Source organism: Myotis lucifugus, unplaced genomic scaffold, assembly GCF_000147115.1.
Source record: "Myotis lucifugus unplaced genomic scaffold, Myoluc2.0 scaffold_144, whole genome shotgun sequence".
NCBI lineage: Eukaryota > Metazoa > Chordata > Mammalia > Chiroptera > Vespertilionidae > Myotis > Myotis lucifugus.
The window spans coordinates 415,537-434,737 of record NW_005871192.1 but is presented as its reverse complement, the minus strand read 5'-3'; the positions used below and the strand labels follow the sequence as shown (position 1 = coordinate 434,737).

Genomic DNA, 19,201 nt, shown 5'->3' with positions numbered 1-19,201 from the left:
CTCCCCACCCCACCCCGACTCAAGCCTCCCCACTCTTTTGCCTAAGTGTTTGGCTTGACTACATAAAAGCAACTGTTAGCACAGTTGTTTAGAGATTCCACAGACATGTTACATGTACAGGTCAGCATGTATCCTAGGGAATCTATGTGCATCGTAAGCAGAAAAGTTACTGATAAGCCTGGCCTCCATTCCCCATGGCCTCAGCCTATGGCTTGTGCTCCATAGAGTGACTGCTACATTGCTTGCACCACACATACGACGCCATGTCCTGTGTCCCTACCAGATTCAAAAGTCACATAAGGTCACTGTGCTTCCTTCACAGTCCCTAATGCCACGTCTAAGATGTATGTAGTAGATGCTCAATAAAGAATGAATCAACCCCATTTATATAAAATTCAAAACTGTCAAAACTAGTTTATGGTGTTAAAAGTCAGCACGATGGCTCTATCCTGGGTAGGGAGGGTAACTGGATGGGAGTATCAATGTTATATTTCTTGGTCTGGGTGCTGTTTGCATGGATGTGTTCAGTCAAAATTCATTGGTCTATGCACAGCAAAGAAAACCATCAACAAGAAAAAAAACAACCTGCTGAATGGGAGAATATATTTGGCAATGATTCATCCAATAAGGACTTAATATCCAAAATTTATTAAAAACTCACACAACTCAACACCAAAAAACAACAACAAACAATTCAATTAAAAAATGGGCAGAGGACCTGAATAGACACTTTCTATAAAAACGACATGCAGATGGCCAATAGACGTATGAAAAGATGCTCAGCATCACTAATTGTCAAAAAAGTACAAATTAAACCACAATTAAATATCACCTCACACCTGTCAGAATGGCTATCATCAATAAATCAACAAACAACATGTGTTGTTGAGCATGTGAAGAAAAGGGAACACTCGTGTACTGTTGGTGGAAAATCAGTAAGGAGTGTCCTCAAACAATGGGACTGCCTTAAGACCCAGTGATTCCACCTCTGGGGATAGATCTGACAAAACCCAAAACACTAATTTGACAGAATATATGCACCCCTATGTTCACTGCAGCATTATTTACAATAGCCAAGATAGGGAAGCAACCCAAGTGCCCGTCAACCCAAGTGGGTAAAATTGTTGTGGGACACCTTACCCGTGGGCTGTGAGCACTGAAGGGGGTTGCACAGTGCAAACAAACATATATAAATTGAACATTACTCGGCCATAAAAAAGAATGAAATCTTCCCATTTGCGACAGAATGGATGGACCTAGAACGTATTATGCTGTGAAATAAGTCAGTCAGAGAAAGACAAATCATCTGATTTCACTTATATATGCAATCTAAAGAACAAAATGAATGAACAAACAAAATTGAAACAGACTTTTAGACCAGAGAGCCCACCAGAGGGGATGGGGGTGGGGGGGGACTGGGTGAGAAAGGTGAAGGGATTAAGAAGTACAAATTGGTAGTTACAAAATAGTCATGGGAGCTAAAGTACAGCATAGAAAATACATTCAATAATATTGTAATATCAATGTATGGTGCCAAGTGGGTACTAGAAATATTGGCGGGAACACTTTGTAAAGTACTATATGATTGTCTAACCAATATGGTATACACCTGAAACTAATACAAAATAATACTGAATGTAAACTAATTTAAAAAGAAATTAAACAAATAAAAAAGAAATAAATGGCCCTGGCCTGGTGGCTCTGTTGGTTGGAGCATCCATCCCGAACACCAAAATTCCTGATCAGGGCCCATACCTAGGTTGTGAGTTCAATCCCAGTCAGGGTGCGTATGGGAGGCAATCAAACCGATCAATGTTTCTCTCTCTCCCCTTCCCTCTAAAATCAATAAAAACATATCCTCAGATGAGAATTTAAAAAATAAATAAATTATAACTGGGAAAACAAAAAAAAATAAATACTTCTTAAATGGAGTTTAAAAAGTCATTAGTCTGTATAATTGGGATTTGTACATTTTTTCTGTCTATATGTTATGTTTCCATAATTTTTTAAATGATAAATCAATCAATCACTCCACTGAAATGCTTCCCCAATGTAGGACTTCAACAAGCTAAAGCAGGCACTGGCAAAGATGTTCTAGAAGAGGGAAGACATGAAATGTCTTAGGCCTTGCATGCCCCACGGTCTCCATCACAACTACTGGGCTTTTGCTGTCGCACCAAGGAGCCACAGATAATGTGGAAATGAACAAGTGTGGCTGTGTCCCAACACAACGTCCTGATGAACATTGACCTTTGAATTTTGTATCGTTTCCACACATCCTGAACCAGTCTTGAGTTTTGTTGAGCATTCAAATTTTAAAAACCATTCTTAGCTCTCCAGCTGTGCAAGAATGGGCTCAGGCCCACCGAGGCCCACAGGAAGTGTGTGCCCGACCCCGGCACTAAGCGGGCGTGCATGTCAAACACATCTCCCGGCCTGCGTCCGGCTCAGCCTGTCCCTCGTCCCTCCCCCAAGCTGCCCCCCAGCATCTCCCACCTTTGTAAGTGGGCAGAGACTCCATCCTGTCACCACATGGATATTTACTGTCCCGAGGTTTGATGGGCTCCACTCGACAGATGGGATAGGGGTTGTAATCTTGCTTATACGTCGTGAGCAGATCCATATTCTCTTCACTTGGGACGAACTGGTCCGGCTGGTAGATCTTCACTGGTAACACTTTGTGGGGCCCAAAATCTCTCCTGTAACGAAAACAAGCACATGCACGGGGCCCCTGGCTCAGGTACGGCTCTTGGTTTCCACTCGGCCCAATTCCACAAATGTCCGCTAAGAATGATCTACTCCATCCCCCCGACTGCTCTTCCTCCTCTGTTGCCCACTTTCGAGAAAGACACCCCATTCTCTCCTCACCCACCCCAGGCTCCAGGACACCATCTGGATTCACCCCGCACGGCTCCAGTCACTCACCAGCGACGGCCCCTCCACCTCATCAGTCTGTCTTCCCTCCAAGGCTCAGACCCTGACCATTCCTCACTTGATCAGGTGACAGCTGACTGCCTGGCTTTCCTGCTTCCTTATGGCCACTTCTACTTCAATCCCCTGAGTTGGCCAGAATCAGCCCTCTAACCTGAAAATCAGGTCATTTCACTCCCCAGCTTAAAACCCTTCCCGATAAAGCCCAGCCTGCTAGCATGGTGTGTAAGCTTTGCTGGCCCTGGATCTGCCTTACTCCCCAGCCGCATCTCCCACCGCCTCCGGGCCACATTCCACTCCAACCACCCTGGGCCACTGAGAAGGCCTCTCCTCTGCATCAGCTCTTCCTGCCTTCCTTCCCCCCAAATCCCCTCACTGTGGAGCTAACTCTATTTTTTCAGACACCACCACTTCCTTCTCTGTGCTCCCATAGCTTCTCCTGCTAACATCTATTTCCTTCCCCTGCTTGACCTTACAGAAAACCCAGAAGAGCAGAACAGTACATAAAGGGAGACACTGATGCCCTAACCCAGTGGTCGGCAAACTCATTAGTCAACAGAGCCAAATATCAACAGTACAACGATTGAAATTTCCTTTGAGAGCCAAATTTTTTAAACTTAAACTATATAGGTAGGTACACTGTTATTAACTTAATTAGGGTACTCCTAAGGCTTAGGAAGAGCCACAGTCAAGGGGCCAAAGAGCTGCATGTGGCTCGCGAGCCACAGTTTGCTGACCACGGCCCTAACCGGTTTGGCTCAGTGGATAGAGCATCGGCCCACGGACTGAAGGGTCCCAGGTTTGATTCTGGCCAAGGGCATGTACCTTGGTTGCAGGCACATCCCCAGTAGGAGGTGTGCAGGAGGCAGCTGATCGATGTTTCTTTCTCATCGATGTTTACAACTCTCTATCCCTCTCCCTTCCTCTCTGTGAAAAATCAATAAAATATATTTAAAAATAAAAAAATAATAATAGACGAAACCAAGATGGCGGCATAGGTTAATGCGGGAGTTTGCTGCCTCGAACAACCACTTCAAAAATACAACTAAAAGACGGAACGGACATCATCCAGAACCACAGGAAGGCTGGCTGAGTGGAAGTTCTACAACTAGGAGGAACCGAGAATCAGAGGAGGCGCAGTGCTGAAGTAAAATACTAAGGTGCGGAGTGCGCGCAGCACAGGCTGGTGGCTGAGGGCGCGATTGTCTGTTTCAATCCGGAGGGAGCCTCAGACTCTGAGCTCCAGATCTGGGAGAGTCTCTAGGGACCCAGACTCAAACAGGAGAAGCAGGACTGTCTGGCTACCGTCCCTCCGAGGTTTGCAGCAGTTGCTGGGACAGAGAGGCAGAGCCCCTGGGGACGGACTGAGAGCAGCCATAACTGCTCCCTCCTCCGCCCTGTTGATCCCGTGGGACCCGCCCCGCCCAAGCCCTGCACAGAGGCATTTGCCAGATAGCCTCAGGCAAAGGCTGGATTAGCACCTCCCTAGAGGACACAAGTTCTTCCACTGCAAACACAGCTGATTATCACAGCCAGTCGGCCTGGAAGTCAAATCCCTCTAGTATTAACTACAACAATCAAGGCTTAACTACAACAAGACTGCACACAAAGACCACTAGGGGGTGTACCAAGAAAGCGTAAAAAATGCGGAGACAAAGAAACAGGACAAAACTATCAAGGGAGGATATTGAGTTCAGAACCACACTTTTGAGGTCTCTCAAGAGGCTTCTAGAGTCTGTCGATAAACTTGATGAGATGTACAGGAAATCTAATGAGACCCTCGATGGTGTGATAAAGGACCATCTAGAAAGTAAGCATACACTGACTGAAATAAAGAATATTATACAGACTCCCAACAGCAGACCAGAGGAGCGCAAGAATCAAGTCAAAGATTTGAAATGCGAAGAAGCAAGAAACACCCAACCGGAAAAGCAAAATGAAAAAAGAACCCAAAAATACGAAGATAGTGTAAGGAGCCTCTGGGACAGCTTCAAACGTACCAACATCAGAATTATAGGGGTACCAGAAGATGAGAGAGAGCAAGATATTGAAAAGCTATTTGAAGAAATAATGACAGAAAACTTCCCCCACCTGGTGAAAGAAATAGACTTACAAGTCCAGGAAGTGCAGAGAACCCCAAACAAAAGGAATCCAAAGAGGACCACACCAAGACACATCATAATTAAAATGCCAAGAGCAAAAGACAAAGAGAGAATCCTAAAAGCAGCAAGAGAAAGAAACTCAGTTACCTACAAGGGAATACCCATACGACTGTCAGCTGATTTCTCAACAGAAACTTTGCAGGCCAGAAGGGAGTGGCAAGAAATATTCAAAGTGATGAATAGCAAGAACCTACAACCAAGATTACTTTATCCAGCAAAGCTATCATTCAGAATTAAAGGTCAGATAAAGAGCTTCACAGATAAAGAAAAACTAAAGGAGTTCATCACCACCAAACCAGTATTATACGAAATGCTGAAAGGTATCCTTTAAGAAGAGAAAGAAGAAGAAAAAGATAAAGATACAAATTATGAACAACAAATATGCATCTATCAACAAGTGAATCTAAGAATCAAGTGAATAAATAATCTGATGTACAGAATGAACTGGTGATTATAATAGAATCAGGGACATAGAAAGGGAACGGACTATTCTTAGGGGGAAAAGGGGTGTGGGAGATGCGGGAAGAGACTGGACAAAAATCGTGCACCTATGGATGAGGACAGTGGGTGGGGAGTGAGGGCGGAGGGTGGGGTGGGAGCTGGAAGGAGGGGAGTTATGGGGGGGAAAAAAGAGGAACAAATGTAATAATCTGAACAATAAAGATTTAATTAAAAAAATAAAATAAAATAAAATAAAATAATAATAATAATAATAATAATAAATAAAGGGAGACACTGAGCCTTTCATTTCCCTGCTCCCTGCCACCAGTGCCCTCATCATCGCAGGGAGCAGGGAACAGTGGGATGAAAAAGCGAGATGGCCTTCACTAAATGGGAAACACTCCCTTCCCTAAGCGTCCCACAGCTACAGGGAGGCCCACAGCTCGCTGTACCTGGGTCACCCTGGCGACACCAGGGCTGGGCTGGGGCTTCCAGTCCCCACCAGGGCGATCCTGACTTGCAATTGTCGTGCAGACTCTCCTAAGCAAATATTTCCCCCCAAGGGCTCTGCTTTACAGGACAGCCTGGTTTGGCCTGGAACCCATTTATTAACCTGGACAAGGGGCGGTAGACGGGCCCTGATGGTGTTTGCCAAAGCACCCTCGCCAAGGGAGGGGGGAGGTTTCCGGACAGGAAAACATCAGGCCCAAACACCAATAAAACCCACTTCCCGGCCGAAATCTGGAGCAGCATTACTGAGCCACGCTTGACTAGCAAAGGTAACACGCTCCACTGTAACCTGTCTTGCATGAATTATATACATGGTTGTCCATAAACCCAAACCCGGGCCTGAAAATGCTTGGTGGGATGGGGGCAGTGAGTGAGGAAGCAGGAGAACTAGTCTCCCTAGGGCTCTGCGGAGGAAATGGGAGATGCTTCAGTTGAACTCCCAGTAACACCCTCTGGGTAGATTTAAAAATATCTCTGGGCAGCAGTTACAGGTCTTCAGCCTGGGCTCCCTTCCCCCGAGCCCCTTGTGGGTAAACAGGAGGAGGAAGCTGAGTGACCTGAGGCCGCTGGCAGCCGGCTGTGTACAACTGGGACTTCAGAGAGAGCAGCTAAATGAGAACCCCAGGGTCAGTCCACACTTGCATCCTTCTTAGTGTAGCTCATGCCAAGGTCTGCTTACTGCTCAGCCAACCGCAGCAGCGGGCTCGGAGGGCCTAGGCAGCACAGAGAAATGGCAGTTTCCAGAAAGCCCGGTCTGATAGTGATGACTGCATGGCAGCTTTTATCAGAGAGTTTGTGTTCTCAGGGGAAGGCTCCCAAGTTACAGGTGAGCTCTCCTCCTTCCCAAAAGGGATGGGAAAGCCCTAGCCAGTTTGGCTCAGTGGATAGAGTGTTGACTCTTGGACTGAAGGGTCAAGGGTCTGATTCCGGTCAAGGTCATGTACCTTGGTTGCAGGCTCAATCCCTGGTCAGGGCTCATGTGGGAGGCAACCAATTGATGTGTCTCTCTCACATTGATATTTCTCTCTCTGTGTCTCTCCCCCTCCCTTCTCTAAAAATCAATGGAAAATATCCTTGGGTGAGGATTAACAAACAAACAAAAGGGGTGGGGAGAAGTCTGGAGGCAGCAGAGACCACACACACACACACACACACACACACACACACACATACACACACACACCCGCCTGCATAAACCCATGTTCATCGATGGCTACCCCAGGGTTCAGCCCTGTACCAAGAAGGAGGATCAGGAGATGCCAAGGGCAAGTGGTAAGAAACAAGGCCCAAGGCCCAAGCTGCACCCCTCCCAACCCCAGAGCATCCAGGAGTGCTTTCCAGTCACCGGACCCTGCACACAGGTCATGACATCCTCCTCCGCCGTTACTCCCCCAAGGGAGCCAGCTTCTCCTTCAAGATACCGTGAAAACCTTCCTTCAAGGGCTTCCTTCATTGCACTTAACGCCCTACTTCCTGCTGTTTCTATAGAAAAAGAGCAGGAAAATGCCCGGAATCAAATACCGGTTCATGGACTGTCCTGAAGCTGGTTGCTCAAAGGCAAAAGCTGATTCAGCACAGTCCTTGCTCACTGTGTTGAGGGAAAATTGTTCCCCGAGCGTCCTTCTCCAGTACAAAATGTAAGTCCCTGTGAAAGCACATCTATGATTGAATATACTAATCAGCTATAACTAAGAAAAACGATCTTGAGGGGGAAATGATCTATTTCTGAAGGGCGGAAAGGTTTTCAGTTGAGCTCATTTATACCCCACCCAAAAATATTTGCTGCGGCTTAAGAGTGAATTTAATCTGAATTTATGTTCCTCATTGTGTTTTTATGTTAAGGACATTCCCTGAAACCTATCATTAACCAAAACGCAACTGCACGTCCCCAATCTCACATAATCCTACACCCTTTAAGGTCACAAGAGAAAAGTCTATTTTATCCTTCCCAGAAATTGCTCGCATTTAGTAGCTTTTTTTTTTTTTAACAACACTCCCCTCACTTCCTGTGTTGCATTTCTTAGTCCCTGTGCCCATTGTGCCTAAGAACCAAGAAAAAAAATTGGTCAAAGATGTTAGGTTTCTTTCAGGTGTGGAGCCATAAAAGTGATATAGTATGGAGGGCGGAGAGAGAGAGCCTGAGTTAAGTAAAGGTTAAAGTGGCCTGCTGGGAAGGTCGTAGCAACTGACTCCCAATCACTAGGCAAAGCTACAGGAAGGTGTTGGACAAGAGTCTGACAAAAAGAAAGAAGAAATAACAAAGCCAACCAGCTTGGGAGCCTGGAAATAGAGCCAAGAAGATTTCACAGCGATAAAGGGGCCATGAAATACTTTTTTAAAAAACTGATTATTAATGTTTATCTATGAAAACTTCAGAATTTGTTTGTGTGCCCAACTAATCAATCATATTAAATGGAATCCATTTTTAAAAGTTCCTCCTCACCCTGGCTGGTGTTTCTCAGTGGTTAGAGCGTCAGCCTGCACACCAGAGGGTCTTGGGTTCGATTCCTAGTCAAGGGCAGGTACCTGGGTTGCAGTTCCATCCCTGCCCTGAGTTAGGGGGTGAGTGGGAAGCAACCAATTGATGTGTCTCTCTCACATCGATGGTTCTCTCTCTCCTCCCTTTGCCCTTCCCTTCCACTCTCTCTAAAAATCAATGGAAAAAATATCTTCACTCCTCCAGTGAGGATTTGAAAAGAAAGAAGAAGAGTTCCTCCTCTTGCCCAAAGCCAATCTCTTCACCGCTACCCTAAAACCCCTCCCTCTTTCATGGAAACCTCATCGATGGACCATCTCCTGGTCTGTGCTTAACCCTTTTCCTTTACTGCCTCCTTTCTGTCAGTATTTAAACATGCTCCATCCTTTCTAAACTTTAAGGAGAAAAAATAAAATAGGACACGAGTCCACTCCCCTCCAGTCCTCTCTCCCTGCCTTCTCTCTCCTAGAAAGGGTTGTCTACAGATACAGACTTGCCTTCCTCACCTCCCATCATGCTCCACCCATCAGCTCTGATTCTACTCCTTCCTTGCTCTAGGTGAGGCTTGAATGTATCCAAATCTAGTCACTGCTCTGCAGGCCTTTAACCTCCTGCACCATCTTCATATTATCCATCCTCTCTCTCATTTTTTAAACGCTCTTTCCCTAGACTTCTGAGATACTCCTCATGACCTGTCCTCTTTCTTAATATGGCGTTTTGCTCTTTGTCGATCAATTGATTTGATTTCATTACTTCCATGTAGAATTCTAAAATTTCCCAGAGTGAAAAAGCACCCGCTAAGAAAACCATTATGTCACCCCGGGCAGGTTGGGGAGCCCATCCCAGCGCACTGAGGAAGGTCCCTAGGCTGAGTCTAAGGGCTTGATTCTTGTCGCTGATCCTGCTAAGAACAAACTGGGCCCTCCTTGTCTTCACAATGAAAGACAGAGTTCCAAGCACCTGCCTCCAGGACTCAGGCTACATAGTTCCTGTCTCCTGCTCTACTCTCTCATCACCTTGACCCCCACTAAAGCTGAGGCTAACATCTGTCACCGCTTCATATAAGCGCTGGACAAAATATAAACACAACTACCTGTCAGCACTAAAGAGCAACCAAGATAGGAAGATTCTGGAGCAGAATCAACGGGTGAAAGAAGGGAATGGCGCTGGGTGAGCCTCTGTGGGAGTTCCCACTTTGTTTCAAGGCCTCCATCTGAAGGCGGGCTCCGTGCTAGGTAAGGCAGCTCAAATGGGAATAGAACACCTTCCGTCTCTCTTGACTGAAGAACCAGAGGACCAAATTTTGAGGCAACCACAGGTACCAGAAAGTGAAGAAGGGATCCTGGAAAGGAGAGAACCAGAGACAAGAAGCTCAAATTTTATCTATCACTGGGCCCAAATTTTTAAAAGACAAAAAAAGATACTTTAATCAATAAGAAATTTTTTTAAAAAAGAACTGAACTGGCCGAAACCGGTTTGGCTCAGTGGATAGAGCGTCGGCCTGCGGACTGAAGGGTCCCAGGTTCGATTCCAGTCAAGGGCATGTACCTGGGTTGCGGGCACATCCTCAGTAGGAGATGTGCAGGAGGCAGCTGATCGATGTTTCTCTCTCATCGATGTTTCTAACTCTCTATCTCTCTCCCTTCCTCTCTGTAAAAAATCAATAAAATATATATAAAAAAACAAAAACAAAAACTGAACTGAGATTTAAGCTGCCACCCAAGACAGAGTTTGCATTTTCACTCAGTCCAATCACGTTACCCCCTATCTGCTCTAAAAAGAAGAAAAAACACCTTCAGCAGGGAATATAGAAAAATCTAGTCTCCACTATATGACATTAACAATGTACAGGATCAATCCAAAATTACCTGGCATACATACAAATGTGACCCACTCTCAAGAAAGAAAAAGATAAATCATGAGGACCAACCCAAACAGACCCAGATGTTAGAACCAACGCAGCTATTTAACTATGCTCAATTACAAAAGGCAAAATGAGGTCATAATGAATTAAAAGGAAACTACAGAAGGCAAACAGTATCGAAATAAAAAGAACCAAATGTAAACCCTAAAACTGAAAATACAATATCTGAAATAAAACATCCACTGGATGGGCTTAAAATTAGAATGGAGGTGGAGGAAAGATTCAGTAAACTTGAAAACAGATGAATAGAAACTATCCATACTAAAGAACAAAGAGAAAAGAGATTGGGGGAGGGGGGAAATGAACAGGGACAGAAAAAAATAAATACTTGAAGAAATAATGGGCAAATTGTCCCCAAATTTAATCAAAGACACACAGCATCAAAGGCTCTGAAATTGCTCAGGCAAGTCTAGTGCTGAGACCTATTTCTGCATGTCTTCATTAATTCTCGGGTCAGTGTACAGAGGGGAGTAAGCATATCCCTTGGAGTATAGGTCTGAGTAGAAAGCCAAGTATATTTGAACAGAAAATGTGTAAAATTCCATGGGTGGGGAAAGACTGAAGTCTACTAGCAACTTTCTTGCTTCTTTCCTGGCTTTTGAAGAGGGTACCAACTGCCCTTTCTCTCTTAGCTCTTGCCTCCCTGACTCCTCAGTTTACCTGAAAGTCTTGTCAGTAAATGAAGAAATGTGCACTGCCAACTTCCTGCCTTCCACCCTTCAGCCAAACCTATCAAGTCTCACCCTGCAATCTTCCCACACACATGTGCACCTCCAATTCCCCCTGACCATGGTCTCCCTTTATTTTTTTTAATATATTTTATTGATTTTTTACAGAGAGGAACAGAGAGGAAGGGAGAGGGATAGAGAGTTAGAAACATCGATGAGAGAGAAACATCGATCAGCTGCCTCCTGCACACTCCCTACTGGGTATGTGCCCGCAACCAAGGTACATGCCCTTGACTGGAATTGAACCTGGGACCCTTGAGTCCTCAGGCCAATGCTCTATCCACTGAGCCAAACCGGTTAGGGCCATGGTCTCCCTTACAGTGGTTCTCAACCTGTGGGTCGCGACCCCTGAAAATACTTCCTGCATATCAGATATTTACATTACGATTCATAACAGTAGCAAAATTACAGTTATGAAGTAGCAACGAAAATAATTTTATGGTTGGGGGTCACCACAACATGAGGAACCGTATTAAAGGGTCGCGGCATTAAGAAGGTTGAGAACCACTAGAATAAAGGTCTCACACCATCTTGAGGACTCACTTCTTTCCTATGAAGTTATCCACTTTGCCCATCTTAAAGGATCTGGCTTTCCTAACAGAAATAATGTCACAAAACGGGGCCCAAGTGTTTTGCAGAATGACACGCCTAAGGGGAAATGAGGCTTGAAGTACAAACCTCTTCTTCATAAATTGGTCTCAGGTCTATCTGAACCAAAGGCAGATCCCATGTGGAAGAATTACCAAGGGCTGCCAGAAAGCGTCATAGTAAGGGGGTGGGGGCTGAAAATTACAAGCCCTCTCCTTACGGCACCTGCTGTAAATCCCCAAGATTTACAGTCAGCAAGAGTTGTGTGCAGCTGTACTCACGCCTCATGCTGGGATGATAACCTTTCCAGAAACCAGGTGTTTTTTGTGTCTGGGCTTAATCACCAAAGCCAGCCAAGCCCTGGGTCACGTGACTTCATTATGCAGCAGGTGGCAGCCCCACGGCCAGTCTCAGAAACCAAGCCAGGTCAGCCTTTAGATAGCGATGTGGGTGGGACATTCTGGTAATAAGGGACCCAAGGGCAGAGGGATGACAATCCATGCAGACACCGTGTGTGCAGGCACAGGGCTGACCCATCCCATCCCCCAGAGGCCTCTGGGGGGGGGGGGGTACCCAGAAGACAGCTTCTCTGCATTCCTTGACAGGGAATCGTTTTGTTGTATGTACAGATACATGAATCAGAGTCTCTGCTGAGTTTGTAAGGCTCAGAAAAGAAGGTTGACAAAATCGTGATGTCTGTTCATTTATCTCAAAAGGAACTCACTGGAAATCAAATAAAGAAAGCTTCCTGATAGGGCCATCGTTTTGTTGGTCTGTGATCACTAGTGCCCAGCATGGAAGACACAGGCCTGAGAAATGATTAAATTGACGTTAAGGAGAGAGAAGAGATTCCTCTGCTTATTTCTCCCCGAGTTCTCTTTCCGGGAAGAAAACACAGGACAGGAGAGACGCAGTTCTGCTCTTTCCCCTCCCAGGGGAACCTTGCTCCTACCCCTTCTTCTTTTTAAGGCCCCTAGGATCATGAACAACTTGTTTTGGAAATTCTTTCAGTTTCTGCATTCCTCCACTTGGGCCACGTCTTGACATGAATGATATGGTTACTGTGGCTCTGACAAGAACAGAGGGGCCTTCTGGGTGATATGTTTGTTGTTGGAAGTGACGGGAGGCAAGGGTCATTTAGGACAGGTCAGAGGGGAAGTTTTTGTTTTGCAAAGCACCATCAGGAGGCCAGAGGGCCTGTGGGGCTCCATCTGGGGGCTCAGCCAGGTGACGGAGCACGGCTCCCGCCCCAGAGAGAGGGTTTATCCTCTTCTCCTGAGCTTGTGGGCAACAAACAGAAATCATTCGTCAACACGCAACCCTCAGACACCCTTTCTGTATTTCCAGGACATGAAACAGATCCCTAATGTGATATCATCTGAAGCTGTGCTGTGCTTTACATGCGCAGGGCGCTCTTCATTTCCTGCAAATTGGGTATAAACAGATGAGAAACCCAGTATCTAGAGGCTGCATGTGGTGTTCGCAAGCCCTTTCTCAACACAGCTAATCCTTTACTACCAATTACATGTCTCTCATGCATATGCCAAGGACTTTTCATTCATGTTAATCACGGTTTCTTAAAAGGAAAAGCAATGTTCTGAAAGGGTTCACAGCTCTGGTTGTGGTCTTCAGCCTCTTAGGAACTAAGAGTGCTTTATTTTCTTCGTAAAGTGAGGCCAAGCGTTAAGGTTCATATTGTTTAAAAAGTCATAGGACGAAAAGCAGGTTGCATAAATTACAATTTTTTTCAAGAGGGACCTGGAAACCTTGTGCTTAAATCAAATCATTTAAGAAGCTGCTCTGCATGAAAGTGACCTGATTCAAGTCAAGTGTCTGACGTGGCACTCGACTCCCTCCCTTTGTCAAGCTGCTCCATCCGGTGGTTCCCACCAAGCTCAGGGATCTTTCACATCTTTTCTCCCCTGTCTCCCCTCCTGGGTCTTTTCTGCCCCATAACCCAAACAGGGACTTCTTCCTCTGAACCTAAAAGACAGCAGCTTTTAGTAGGAACACTATGCCTCCAACCCACAATCTAAGCCAGTGATGGCGAACCTATGACACACGTGTCAGAGGTGACACGCGAACTCATTTTTTTGGTTGATTTTTCTTTGTTAAATGGCATTTAAATATATAAAATAAATATCAAAAATATAAGTCTTTGTTTTACTATGGTTGCAAATATCAAAAAATTTCTATATGTGACACGGCACCAGAGTTAAGATAGGGTTTTTCAAAATGCTGGCACACCGAGCTCAAAAGGTTCGCCATCACTGATCTAAGCAGAGGATGTCCCAGGCCTATCCTGGGAGCAGAATGAATTCGAGCTCTTCTGCTTAGCCTGCGTCCTCAGGGACCTTCACTACAAAAGCACAGTTACGAGGCTCAGGGAGGAATTTCACCAGGCCGTGAGCACCTGTAATGCGCAGGCGCTGTGCCGGACCATTTCATCTCCACCTCGCAGCAATCCTGCCGCGACGAGGGGTGGCTCAGGCAGTGAGTATGTCCATCTTCCAGGTCTCATCTGGGACTGATCTATCCCATCTGAAACGCTGCCCAACTGCACTCAAAGATGTTTCTACCCCATGGAGTCACCAGCCGAAAGTTACCACCTGGCGGTAACAGAGGCATCAGGGGCAGATTCTGTTAGAGTCCTGCAACATGTAGAACAATCCTGAGATTGATCACTCCCCCGCCCCAGCCCCTCAATACAGATACCTCTGCAACCCAAATACACTGAGCCCAGTGGTTCAGTCTCTGCACAGAACTGGAGCTAAGGAATCAGAGTTTATTAGGCAAGAGTAATTTAAAAGGAAATATTCCTTCCTGAAGAACATTCAAGGGGGCCCCCAATTCAAAGTCTGTAGCATCATTTCAAAGAAGCCCCCTCTTCCTCTATGATCAAGTTCTCTTTCACCACAACCAACATCACCACCACCATCCACCTAAGCCAGTGGTTCTCAACCTTGGCTGCACATTAGAATCACCTGAGAATCTTTTTAAAATCCTGATTTCTGGGCCCCATCCTCGGGAAATTCTGTTTCTTTGTTACTAATGTTGTGGCCTCACCCCATAAGAAAGAAACAGAATTTCCAGAGGATGAAGCCCAGAAATCAGGATTGTAAAAAGATTCCCAGGTGATTCTAATGTGCAGCCAAGGTTGAGAACCACTGACCTAAGCTGACCTGGACTTAACCTCCGACCCTTTCTATGTAGATCAATTTAGTCTTTCCCCTCCCCTCTTTCCCTGCCCTCAACACGAGAATCCTTTCTCTTTAAGAGGAGATTGGGGGAAACTGGACAGATTAATCCATGCAGGATTTTCAGAGATACAGCAAATTAACATTAAGACAGTAACAGCATATGTTGATGGTGCACATTAATGCAGTATTGAACATCACTACATTCAATTGTACATTAGTGTCAAGCATTACCCCATTAATTATACGTTCACACATGCATACCCCTGCCCTCACCTCGATGTGCTCAGGCCTTCCATTGGTGTGGACCCTTTCTGGTACTCCCTCTTGGGCTTGAAGGACTCTCTGGGCAGGTACGAGTGATAGATAGGGTAGTTCTCGGTGTATTCGGAGAGAAGACATGGTTTCTCTGTTTTATCATAAATCTTGGTAGGGAGATGTGGACAATGATGCCGCCTGTAAAAACACATGAAATTAGGTTGGTTGCCTTCTTGAGAAGGTCATATCCAGTTTGATAATGCTACCTTCTCAAAATGTGACCCAGACTATGAATCCATGACTGCTATCATTGAAGACAGAAATGTAACCCTTCCTTTTTTCCACTGAACTATGAAAAGTCACCAAATTTTTTAATGATCTGTAATTGCAATTGGTTAATTGTCAAAATTCCTTGGATCATAAAATTACACATAAGCACTGGCCAGCCTAGCTCAGTGGTTGAGTATGGACCTATGAACTAAGAGGTCATGGTTCAATTCCTGGTCAGGGCACATGCCAGGTTGCAGGCTTGATACTTATTGTGGGCGTGCAGGAGGCAGCCTATCAATGATTCTCTCTCATCGTTGATGTTTCTCTCTCTCTCTTCCTCTCCCTTCCTTTCTGAAATCAATAAAAACACATTACACACAAGCATGGCTGATGTTCAGCCGTTACATGTGCCCTATTGCTTGTTTAAATACTTCCCTGCATTTACAGTTAAATGGTTGTGGCCCCCGAGTCTTCTGAGTACCAACTCGACTGGTCCAGGCCCTCCCCTGAGGCCTCCCAATCACCCAGCAATTAGGGCTCCACACCTGACCTGACAGGGTACTCCAAGTCTGTGGTCTGGGGTCAGGCTACTGTCTTTCCTCATTGGTTCCTGGGTCAATTCTGATCATCATTTTTGCACACAAGTGGTATACTACATGCCATTGACTCCCTGAAACCATATTCACATTTTACATCTGGCACCTTTATTCTTTCAGGTCTCACCTCAATTGCTGCCTCTTTAGAAAGACTTCTGCTGATCATTTATACCTAAAATACACCCCACTCCCCTCTTCTCTCTCAGTTCCTCTCACCACCCCATGTGCCCTTCTCATTACTTACCGTTATCTGTAGTTGGCACATTTGCTTATTGTCTATCTCATCTATCAAGTTCATGACCTTCTCTGTCTTGTTCACTGCTACATCCCTAGTACCTCATATCCTGCCTGGCACACAGTAGGCACTCAATAAACATTTATTGAATGAATGACTGAGTATATAAATGAATGATTAAATAAACTCTGTCTCATTATGCAGGTGATAATAATAATTTGCCATTATACGTTATAGTGAGCTTTTCGTTTTGCATGCTGTAATAAATGAACCTTATTATTCTACTAATTGCTGGATAATGGGCAGCTATTTGACCTCTCAAAAACTAAGGAGTGTATCAATTATTTATGTGCCCATATACAATCCTTACAAACCAGTGGGGCGCCTCTAGTCATCAGACACTAGCACATCGACAAAACTCCATGAGTGATTTCCAACTTAATTATATGAAGGAATGGCATGGAATTATTGTAAAACTTTTTACACTGAACTGATTTTAATTACAAAAACTAAAATACACACCACTCTGGGGCAGTGCATAGGGGAGGAGAGAAGGAACGAAAGAGGGAGAGAGACAAACATACAGAGAATTCATCACCCTCTACTATAAAGCTATTTTCAAGACAACAATTAGTTAATAAGTTCAACCATCTAAGTAAATGTTGCTGCCACTGGTGTTGTTACTGGGTACTTCTCTTCAACTCTCCAACCCCCAAAGAGAATGATCGACACCTGTATTGTTCACATGAATACAACTGCATATAAACAAGTTCCTTTACAGATGTTTCTATTTTCTTTTCATTTGTAGATTTCTATCTTGAAACGCCATAAGAAGACATAAACTTGTCAATTTACATTTTACTTTTGTGATCATAAAAGTAAATTCATGACAAATATTTTAGGCTTTCCTAATTATTTACTAGGAAATCTGTCAAATATTTAGTCCTTATACTATCAATATCTGAATTTCACAGCACTAAATACTCTCAATAAAATTTAGGTTTCCTTTCTCACAATGCACATTATTGGCATTTAATACTCAAAGATGAACATGGATTTATATCATATCCTATATAATAAAAGCCTAAGTGGCATCACGCCCTTGTGCAACGCTCTCACGCGGCAATGTCATGATGGCCACCACAAGAGGGCCACGCGCACAGTGGAGGTGGGGCCTGGTGGCCATTCTGCACGGTGAGGCCTGGGGGGTCCCGTGGCTCTGTGTGGCGTGGATGAGGCCAATCCTGGTGTCTCCACCACCTCACATGCAGGAGACGGGTCACAGCAGGGGAGGGGAGTTGTGGGTGATCCAGCCAGCAGAGGAGGGCACTTGGGGGCCATCAGGCCAGCAGGGGAGGGCAGTTGGGGGCCATGAGGCTGGCAGGGGAGGGCAGTTGGGGACGATCAGGCTGGCAGGGGAGCAGCTAGGCATCAATCAGGCTGGCAGGCAGGCGAGTGGTTAGGAGCCAGCAGTCCCGAATTGTGAGAGGGATGTCCGACTGCCGGTTTAGGCCTGATCTCATCTCAGGCCTAAACCGGCAGTCGGACATCCCCAAGGGGTCCCAGATTGGACAGGGTGCAGGCCGGGTTGAGGGACACACCCCCCCCCCCCCCGCACGAATTTTGTGCACTAGGCCTCTAGTATATTTAATAAAATAGCTCCTAATTATAGGAACATAAGTTGAGTGCTTTAATCTTCTGTCCACTTGAGATAAATTGCTGTGTTTCATAGTAAACAAATAACCATCTCCTACAGGATAAAAACATTACCTACTATTACCATTTCTATACTCACAATCCATCCCATTATCTGAGATTTCAATCTGAGCCAATTAGTACCCTATTATTTTAGGATTCCTACAAACCTCAAATCAAAAGGTAAGAACTGTGCTGACTACCAAAAATATCTCTGCAGATATATTTTATTCACCCACACTCTGACAGAAAAGTCAAGATTTTATTAAGGATAACAGATCCAGGCACTTGCAATGAAACAGACGCCACAGACATAGCAATATTTTTCCTCTCCAATGCCCTTGTTTTTTAAATCAGTAAAAACTTTGCTTTTATATAATAACCCCTTTTCTATATTGTTACTTTTTGAAACTGTAATATACTGTAAAGGCTTGTTCCAACAGAAAAATAAATTTAATGGCAAAATACTACATTGTGATTGGTATCATGAGAGGGGATTTTAGTATAGAAAATGCTTGCATCCAGACATTGATGTTCCATTAAATGGAATTATGTCTAATATGTATTTATAGGGCAGATTTTATGTATTTAACTTGTTGCTAGTTAACTAAAACCTTGTCTTACTTTGAAATATCAAAACTCCTATTTCAAAGTAAATATGTCATTGCCTGAGTTCACTCAAGGGGTCACCTCCTTTCCTTACCTGTACACACACACCCTGAACATCCCTCTCAAGTCACCAAACACCACGGTATCTCCTTGTTGGTCTTTATCCAGGAGTCGCTCAAGGATAAAGACCAAGTCCAACATCTGTGTTCTGGAGGTTAGCCCAATGCCTGACATATTTATTTAGCAGATGGATGAACAGTTGGGTCGTGTACAGGAAGATAAACTACTGAAAGAAAGATATTTACAAAGAAAATTAATTGTTCTAACATTAAAAAGGTTAGAGCAAAAAGGGGAAAGGCTGATTCTCAGTTTCTATGACCTAGATCAGTGGTTCTCAACCTTGGCTGCACATTAGAATCACCTGGAAATCTTTTTAAAATCCTGATTTCTGAGCCTCATCCTCCGGAAATTCTGTTTCTTTGTTACTAATGTTGTGGCCCCACCACATAACAAAGAAACAGAATTTCCGGAGAATGAGGCCCAGAAATCAGGATTTTAAAAAAGATTCCCAGGTGGATTCT

General features: G+C 44.7%; 1 protein-coding gene across 1 annotated transcript in view; it reads right to left on the bottom strand.

The window, feature by feature from the left end:
- Window positions 1-18,821, bottom strand: part of SAXO1 (stabilizer of axonemal microtubules 1) — a 24,379-nt gene extending 5,558 nt beyond the window's left edge. Inside the window, exons 1-3 of the mRNA XM_006094811.3 lie at window positions 18,715-18,821; window positions 15,234-15,413; window positions 2,497-2,699 (exon numbers count right to left, since the gene is read on the bottom strand). Of these exons, the coding sequence (XP_006094873.1) occupies window positions 2,497-2,699; window positions 15,234-15,413; window positions 18,715-18,821 (490 nt within the window). The remainder of the gene's footprint in view (window positions 1-2,496; window positions 2,700-15,233; window positions 15,414-18,714) is intronic.
- Window positions 18,822-19,201: the final 380 nt, after the last annotated feature.